The sequence below is a fragment of the Myotis lucifugus genome, unplaced genomic scaffold, assembly GCF_000147115.1.
Source record: "Myotis lucifugus unplaced genomic scaffold, Myoluc2.0 scaffold_753, whole genome shotgun sequence".
Taxonomy (NCBI): Eukaryota; Metazoa; Chordata; class Mammalia; order Chiroptera; family Vespertilionidae; genus Myotis; species Myotis lucifugus.
In genome coordinates, this window is record NW_005871801.1 from 36,863 (window position 1) to 45,499 (window position 8,637).

Below are 8,637 nucleotides of genomic sequence, written 5' to 3' on the forward strand. Positions count from 1 at the left end.
AGCTGGGGAGAATCCAACATCTTTTTTTTTTTTTTTTAATCCTCACCCAAGGATATCTTTCCATAGATTTTTTTTAGAGAGTGGAAGGGAGAGGGAAAGACATAGAGAAATATCAATGTGAGAGAAACACATCGGTTAGTTGTCTCCTGCATGTGCCCCAACGAGGGCCCGGGCCAGAAAGGAGCCTGCAACCAAGGCATGTGCCCTTGACCAGAATTGAACCAGGGACCCTTCGGTCCACAGGCTGATGCTCTATCCACTGAGCCAAACTGGCTAGGGCCAACATCTTTTAATGTCTTCCCATTTAGGTACATGGTATGTCTTATGTGCTTCTGGAGAGAGCATTTTCTTCATATAGCTTCTGCATGTTTCCTGTGAGGCTTCTTACTTTGTAGTTTATGGGTATTGTAATTGTGAAGGGGACCTCCTTTTTTTCAAGTATATCTTCCAATTTGTTACTGCAGTGTATAAGGCATATACTAATTTGGGCCTCAGTTTATTCTCTGTAAAAAGGATAGAAGGAGAACTACTCTGAAAAAGGTTTCCATGGTTATATAAATATGGGATAAACAAAGCTAAATAGATTTGTTCATTGCGGGACATATTAATGACTTTAACACACTTTTGATCAAGAATCCCCAAGAAAGGCACAGGGAATTTCCTGTACTTACTGGGCCATGAAACCCTTCGTCACAAGGCATTCTAAAACATACTTAGAAAAAAATGCACCCAAAGACCCTTCTAGCTTCTAATCTGTCAATCTAGGAATCTGCAATGAACCTTATCTAATGCCCAAACTCCCTTCCGAACCCCCAACTAGAACACAGGAGACAACCCAGGGTCAAAGTGAATGCTTTAATGTGTTACTCACAGAGCCATGTCTCTGAACAGCAGGTGCCCGCCTCCACTGTCCCCAGATCTTTGTTGGGAAGGTAAGCTGGCCACCTGGGGGGCAGGGATGTGGGTCTAGAAGAGTAAGCTGGGGCAAAGGGAGGTTCGGGAGGCACCCTGTGGGGGCTGACTCCCGGGAGTTCAGAGGGAAGGGCCATGGGCCTCAGGCTGGCCCCTCTTCAGGCATTCCTAGCAAAGCCACAAGGGGCTCGAGAGGTGTGGGGGTCTCCATGGACACAGGGTGGGTGCGTTCGTGCTTTCGTAGGTCGCTGGCACTCAAGAAGGCCTTGGGGCAGTGGGGGCAGGTGTAGGGGCGCACAGAGCTGTGTGTGCGGCTGTGTTTGCGCAGCCCAGCCCGGTCTGAAAAGCTCTTGCCACACTGGGTGCAGGGAAAGGGCCGGAGCTCGGGGTGTGAGCGCTCATGCCTTCGCTGCAACGTCAGCGTGGAGAACGTCTCCTTGCACTCCCGGCACGCAAACTGCGGAGGCTTCTCGTCCACCTCCTCACCCCCCGCCTCCCCTGTCCCCTCCAAGGGACCAGGAGCCTCCCCCACCCCAGCATCTTGGCACTCCACGTGCTCCACCGTCATGCCCACCACTTGCCATTGGGTGGCCATCACACCGCCTGATTCTGGGGGCAGCCCTAGCAGCCCTGCTGGAGGGTCCCCGAGCCCTGCACCTGCCGCGGGGGCCACTGAGCCCTCGCCTGCCACGCTGACGGGCAGTGCGAGGCCCACGACCAGCTCCTGCGGTGCGGGAGCCCCGGTGGCCTCGCTACTTCGATGGGTCCGCTCGTGCTTCCGCAGGCTGGAGGACACCACAAAGGACTTCCCGCAGGCGTTACAGTGGAAGGGGCGCTCACCCGAGTGCACTCGGCTGTGCTTGGTGAGGCTGGCTCTCTCGGCGAAGGCTCGTCCGCACTCCTCGCAGCGGAAGGGCCGCTGGCCCGAGTGCACCAGCGCATGGCGCTTAAGGTCCCAGGAAGCCACGAACGTCTTGTCACACTGCAGGCACTTGAAGGGCCGGTCGCCGGTGTGCACCCTCCGGTGCATGGCCAGGTCCGCCGGCTGCCGGAAGTCCTTGCCGCACTTCTCGCAGCGGTAAGGCTTCACGCCCTCGTGTGCCCGCTGGTGGCGCCGAAAGCTCGAGGGGTCAGAGAACATGCGACCGCAGCGGGGGCACAGGAAGGGCTTCTCGCCAGAGTGCGTGCGCTCGTGGCTCTGGTAGGAGCTGAGCTGAGTGAAGCCCTTGCCACAGGCGGGGCAGCGATAGGGCTTCTGTGCTGCGTGGATGCGCTGGTGGCACGTGAGCGAGGATGACCGCGAGAAGCTTTTCCCGCATTCGGAGCAGAGGAAGGGGCGCTCTCCAGTGTGGGACCTGTGGGGGTGTGGGGACAGCATGAAGGTGGCAGGCCCATCACCTGACCCTGCTGCCGTCTGCACGGTTAGTTAGGAGGCCCTAACATCCAGGGGCCTTGGCCCAACCCCCTAAGACCAGAGCTGTGCCCCAGAGTGAGAAACCTTCAGTTGGGGTATCTAGATCCCAGAAAAGACCCCCCTCTGCACCCAAAGCCCTAGACTTACCAGGTCCCATTCACAGATCCTGTGCTCACCCTATGAGTGACCCAACCTCAAGCCCTGCCCCTTTCCTGATGTCCAGGAACCCAGGCCTATCAGACCCCACTTGCATCCTCCAGGGCCCCATCCCAAATCAGTCTGCCCGCCCCCTCATGTCCCGTCCACCCCAACCAACCCGACCAATGCGGGAGCACCAGCTCCCCATGTGCTGCTTACCACCACCCATAGCTCCCTCCCACTCACCTTCCCATTGGCTCATTCTGCTCCTTCAGACCCAAGCTCAGGCCACACTGGTCACAGAGCAGCCACTGCTGCCTCCCCCGCCCCACCTGCTCTTCCCACCCCCTCACCGCCCTCACCGCTCGTGGTTGCGCAGGTCCTTGAGCTCGGCATAGGCCTTGCCGCAGCGCTCGCAGCCATAGGGCCGAAGGCCGGCGTGCGTGCGCCGGTGCTTGCGGAACACAGAAGGGTCCGCAAAGCTCTTGCCGCAGTCGGCGCAGGCGTAGGGCCGCTCGCCCGTGTGGCCCCGCTGGTGGATCTTGAGCTTGGAGAGCGCGCCGTAGGCTTTGGGGCAGTGCGTGCAGCGGAAGGGCAGCTCGCCTGCGTGCGAGGCCAGGTGCACGCGCAGGCACACAGGCTGCATGAAGCGGCGGCCACACTCGGGGCAAGGGAAGGGCTTTTCGCCCGTGTGGCTGCGCCCATGACTGCGCAGCTCTGGTGCCGTCTTGTAGGCCTTGGGGCACAGTGGGCATGCGTAAGGCCGAGGCTTGGCCGCGGCGCCCGACACTTTGTCCCCGCTGGCATCCTCTGTTTTAGATTCCGTATCTGGCTTCAGCTTCACCTCCGCCACCTCCTCCGCGCAGTCTACAGGCCCATGTGTGGCAGCGTGGCGTGCTGCCCTGGGCGCATTTGGAAACGTCTTAGTACAGGACAGGCACTTGTAGCGGCGGCCCGAACGCTTGTAGCCGGGGCCTGGGGACCGGGCCTCCACAGCCTCCACCTCCATGGCCTCGATGGGCAAAGCTCTGTGAGAGAAGCGAAGTTAGACAGAAGCCACATCCCTCCGCCATTCCCCAAGGCCTCTCCCGTCACCAAAGCCCTCATGGGGCCTCAGTGGGAACCCCAACTTATCTGCACTTCCCACCCGGGAGGGCCACATCCTGCCTTCAAACATTCCGGCTCTGACAGTGTGCCCGGTTCCTCTCTGGTCTGCTCACTGTTGGCAGGAGTTGGACTGGGTGACTTCAGAAAGACTAAGGGAGGAGGCTGGGTTCATCAGAAAGTCTGCCTGCCCTTCATTCCCCAGCCCGAGCTTTGCCAGACCCTGTGGCATTCCCAGAACACCCTGTTCCATCCTCTCACCATCCTCCTCCTTCGGCTCAGCCTCCAAGGCCTGTGCCAGGATGCAGGGTCCTATGCAAGGCTGCAGACATCGAGACTACCCAGATGGGGGTCTGGCCTGAAGGTCTCCAAGTGCCCAGGGAAGGCAGAGGAGGCCCACGAGAGGGCAAAACCAGTGGGCTCACTGTGGTGACTGGCACCGTCTGTCTGGAAGTGGTAGGCCCCCAGCATATGCATTGTTTTTCCACTCTGGTGGGTTAGCTTTCAGAGGCAGCATCGGTCGCACAGAATTCTGGCCTTGCACAGCTATAAGGGACTCCACCCAGAGAGGAATCCTGGCCCACCCCTGCTCTGGAATCACTGTGGGCTCCTGCTCCCCTAGCTCTGCTCATAGGAAGCTCAGTCACTCCCGAGGCAGCTTGAACCATTGCTAGCAGTTAGAAGCCTCTGAGTCATAATCAATGTATCTGATCTGGCTTCCCAGGACACCCACTCTAGCGAGGCCCCTTCATTCCCGGTTCAGAGCCAGACACCGTCCACACAGCTGCTCCTGTGGATCATGGCTGGAAGGAAATAGGATTAACAGCTGCATTAGCCCTAACACCAGCTCATCCTCCCTGGGGGATGAAGGGAGAGGATTACGGCAGATCCACTTAAGGAGTGCGCAGCAGCAGCTGCTGGGGGCAGCCCGGGTGGGGGTGAGGATCTGCTATAGGAAAGGGAGCCTGGTGTGCCCAGAAGCGAGGTTGGGAGGCAGGGGGCCTGAGTTCTTTCTCATGTTCCTTTCTAAGCCTGTTTCCCTGTCTGTACACCTCAGGGCTTGATGGCTTCTACATTATGGCCCAGGGAGGACACTGGAGCCCCTGGAGTGAGAGGCAAGGGCTGCATCTTTAGAGTCAGCACCCTTCTGCCTGGTGGACCTGCCTCAGTCCCCCAGCCCTACACACATAATCTGGTGTACACAGGCAGCCAGCCTCTTCTCCCTAAAGTACTGTGTGACACTCAAGAACTTTCCGTGGCTTCCATCACGCCATGCAAGTTCCCAGGTCCTTCCTGGCCGTTACACATCCCATCAATCCTTCCTTTGAGCCCCACTTCGCCCAGGAAGCTCTTCCTACATCTCCGCTCTGGTTTTTGGCGCCAATCCCACTCAACGCTGTTCCACCATCACCTTGTTGTTGTTTTTTTTTTTCACTTTTCCCACTAAATTCTGGGGCTGGAAAGTGAGTTAAAGGGCTTGAGGATCAACTTTCCAGGGGATCTCTTGTTTCCAGAGGATCTCTCCCTATCCCTGGATGAGGGACTCACTACCTCCTTTCCAGACCATCTCTGGACAGCCTGACTGATAAAGTTTCTCTTTAATAAAAAAAAAACACGATAGCTCACATTTACAAAGCACTTGCTAAATAACAGGCAGTATCCTAAGCTCTTTACATGTATTAACTCACTTCAACTTCCTGTCCACACCATGAGAAAAGTACTATTATTATTCCCTTTTCACAGATAAGAGAACTGAGGCCCAGAGGAACAAAATGGCATTGTGCTTAATAAGGAGCCCGTGGCCACACCTAGTAATTCGCAGCTGGGAGTTGAATCTAGCTGTTTAACTCGCCTTGAGTTGTTGGGTCCTTACTCAGTGATCTGGGCCCTCACAGTCTTGTCTGCCCCCTGGGCCGGCCCCACAGGGACCAGACTCTGAGCTCAGGTTGCACCTTTGTCTGCTCTCATCACTGTAGAACCGCCCTGAGACCAGAGCCAGAACCCTTTATGTCTGTTTCCCTCTCAGAGGCTGGACCCATGGATTCTGAGCTCTGGGCCTCAGTCTTCCTCTCTGTGAGCCAGAGACCAGAGAGCTGGATGGCTAAACCTCTCCTAAGGCACTTCCCAGGGGACAAGTGGGCACCAGGTTGGTCCCAGCAGGCACCCAGCTCCATGAAGAGCAGAGGGCCAGGTCGGCGAGGCCCCTGTCCAATTATCTCCTCGCTTCACAGTTCAGTGAGGATTCCCACCTACCACTCCCCACGGTGGGGTTCCTCCAAGTCAGGTCTCTGAACCCCCGGTACGAGAATAACCATCCAGGGAGTGTGGGGCAGGACAGAAATCTTTCCTATGCACACACTTTCTGGGTCATTCCAGTCAACACTCAACATTTAGGAACCAAAGACACATCCTTAAGTCTTCACAAGCTTTTAGGAGAAAGGCGTTTTTACTTCGCCTTGCTTTCAGATGTGCAGATTACGCCCCAGAGGGAAAAACTTGCACAAGAACACACAGCTAGTCAAGGAGCCCTGACTCAAACCCAAGTCTTCAGGTCTCTGGGCCGGGCTCTTTCGCCAGCAGTCTTCATTTCCTTAACACTTATTAGCCAAACCATGAGACTTTCCACTGTTCCTAGGACAAAGACCAATATCTCTTTCATGGCCAGCAAGGCTTGAACCATCTAACTCCTGCCTACCTCATCTTCCATCCTCTTCCCTGTCCCACTAAGCTCCACCCACACGGGCTCCCTTTCTTTTCCTCAAAGAGCTCAATTCCTTCTTCCTTCAGGGCCTTTGCACACAGTACCCTCTGCCAGAACCACTCTCCCCCAAGGATCTTTGTGTAGCTATCGCTTTGGTTTTATTTGGGTCTCAGGTCCCTGTCACCTTCTCAAAGAGGGCTTTCCAGACCACCTTTCTGAAGGCTGTCGGCGCCCCTGCTGATCACTATCCTCCCCCCTCTTTAACTTCCGTTATGGTGCTCCCATGGATAGCATTCCTTCTTGTGAGCTTAGCACCAGCCAGGTACCGTTCTGAGAATTTTACGTGTACTACTCAAGCTAAGTCTCACAACTGTGGTTCTCAACCTTCCTAATGCCGCGACCCTTTAATACAGTTCCTCATGTTGCGGTGACCCCCAACCATAAAATTATTTTCGTTGCAACTTCATAACTGTAATTTTGCTACTGTTATGAATTGTAATGTAAATATCTGATATGCTATATGTGTTTTCCCATGGTCGCGACCCACAGGTTGAGAACCGCTGGAGAAGTTTGTTACAGACTGAATGTGTGCATGCCTGCAAGCCAGGAAAAGAGTCCTCACCAGGAACTGGCCAGCACCTTGATCGTGGACTTCCCAGCCTCCAGGATTGTGAGAAATAAGTTTCTGTTGTTTAAGCCCCCCAGTCTGTTTTTTCGCTACGGTAGCCTGAATAGGCTAAGTTAGACAGACAAGGATACTGAGGCACACAGAAATGAAGCAGTGACAGTCATAGCCAGTATTCAAAGCTAGGTGGTCTGCCTCCCAAACTTCTGCTCTCCGTCCCCTGATAGCACACATTTTATGGCTTAGTTGTTAACTCTCTGTCTCCAGCACAAGAATCTAGGCTAGCGAAGAGCCGGGAACCTTTCTTATTCTGTATCCACTACACCTAGAACTGTGACTAGCGTCCCAAAACAAATGGAAAGAATCAACCTGAGACACAGTTCAGACCCAGGCCTAGAGCCTCTGCCTTCCCCACAGTAGGCAAGTGTGAGACTGTCCATCAACAACTATTTATTAACTGGATTTCTCTGCTGTCCAAGTTCCCAAGGTCCAAATAGCATCACGCCTATTTCCCACACGGGCTTCACTGCTCTAGTGAGGAAGGCTGGTCTTCCCTTCCTGCTGGCTTAGGAGAGGGATGAAGTCCTGCTGCCTGAGCGGGAGTCAGAGACTTCATTCCCAGAGTGTCTAGGCTAGGAGCCTGGGAGCTGGGATGAGGTGAGAAAGGAGCCACTTTTTATCGTCCCTGCACCTCCGTCTCCATGTCTAAACATGTCACCCACAGGCCTCACAGACTCGGCGAGACGGCAGACGTGTGAGCATGAACAGTGCGTGCAGAGGTGAGAGTTAAGGATCTCCTAGGCCTCCAATCTGGTCAGTTCACAACCTAACCCCAACCCACGTTTCCAGCCTCAGCTCAGCGTGTTTCCCCCTCCCTGCAGCAACCTGAGCTCCAGCCACAATTCTCAAACTTCCCCACCTGGATGCATCTCCACCTGCACTGCCCTCTGCCTCGGTTTGCCTTCGCTCATGGGAAAACTCGTTTGCATCCTTCCCATCAGTACCGGTTCCCCCAGTAACAGGCTAGAAGCAGGGGCGCCACGGCGCTCCAGGCCCCGGTCTTCTCCGAGGCAGGTGGGGGTTTGGAGAGCGCCAGGGCCTACCAGGCGCGCCGAGGAGCCGAGAGCTGCAGAAACGCTGCGCTTCTCGCCCCCCGCAACCGTCTGTGTCTGCGCCCCCGCCAGACAGCCGCGCAGGCCAGGGCCCCGAGCTGCCTCGTCTCGGAATGAGCCCTGGGAAACGTGGCCTTGGAGAAAGTGGCAAGGGGTGACAAAGAATGAGAGAATGAACAAATGAATGGGACCGAGAGCCGGGGCTGGACAAAGACCTGCAAAATGGCGTTCTCTAGGACCGCGGGAGGGGTGGCCAGGACCTCGGCCAGGGAGGGGGCCGCAGGCGCCGCGGCTCTCGCTAGGCGGGCGGCGCGCCAGGGACAAAAGCCCGCAACGTGGGGGGTTCTAGGACCCCGGGGCCCGCACGCGCAAGGGGGCCCCGGGCGGCTGAGCCGGGCTTTCCAAGGGAGGGGCCCGGAGAGCCAAGCCGGCCCGGGGGGCAACCCGGGGGGGTTCTAGGACCCCGGGGGGCCCGGGGGCCCCCCCCCCCCCCCTCCGGGGGGCGGCTTCCCTCCCGCCCCCGGTTGGGCTTTGTTGGCCCAGGGCAACCCCCATCGCGCCCCGGGGACCCAAGGGAAAAAAAGTCCCGTTTCGGTTTCCCTCCCCCCCTGGAACCCCCTGGGAGCCCCCG

General features: G+C 56.7%; 1 protein-coding gene across 3 annotated transcripts; it reads right to left on the minus strand.

The window, feature by feature from the left end:
• Window positions 1-836: 836 nt before the first annotated feature.
• ZNF668 (zinc finger protein 668) lies at window positions 837-8,249 on the minus strand. 3 transcript variants are annotated; one of them, XM_006106027.3, is made up of 3 exons: window positions 7,814-8,249; window positions 2,827-3,492; window positions 837-2,267 (listed from the first exon to the last, which is right to left on the minus strand). In XM_006106027.3, the coding sequence occupies exons 2-3, from the start codon at window positions 3,471-3,473 to the stop codon at window positions 1,055-1,057; spliced, it is 1,860 nt and encodes a 619-aa protein (XP_006106089.1). In that variant the 5' UTR covers window positions 3,474-3,492; window positions 7,814-8,249; the 3' UTR covers window positions 837-1,054. The 3 variants fall into 3 exon arrangements, with proteins under 3 accessions (XP_006106089.1, XP_014303555.1, XP_006106087.1); XM_014448069.2 differs by having other exon boundaries at window positions 8,222-8,240; XM_006106025.3 differs by lacking the exon at window positions 7,814-8,249 and adding an exon at window positions 3,830-6,729.
• Between the last annotated feature and the right edge of the window lie 388 nt (window positions 8,250-8,637).

Excerpts from the sequence above, each read along its gene's own strand:
- ZNF668 (XM_006106027.3), bottom strand. The coding sequence starts at position 3,473 with ATGGAGGTGGAGGCTGTGGAGGCCCGGTCCCCAGGCCCCGGCTACAAG. Across the intron at positions 2,268-2,826 it reads GACCTGCGCAACCACGAGCG|GTCCCACACTGGAGAGCGCC; the intron begins GTGAGGGCGGTG and ends ACACCCCCACAG.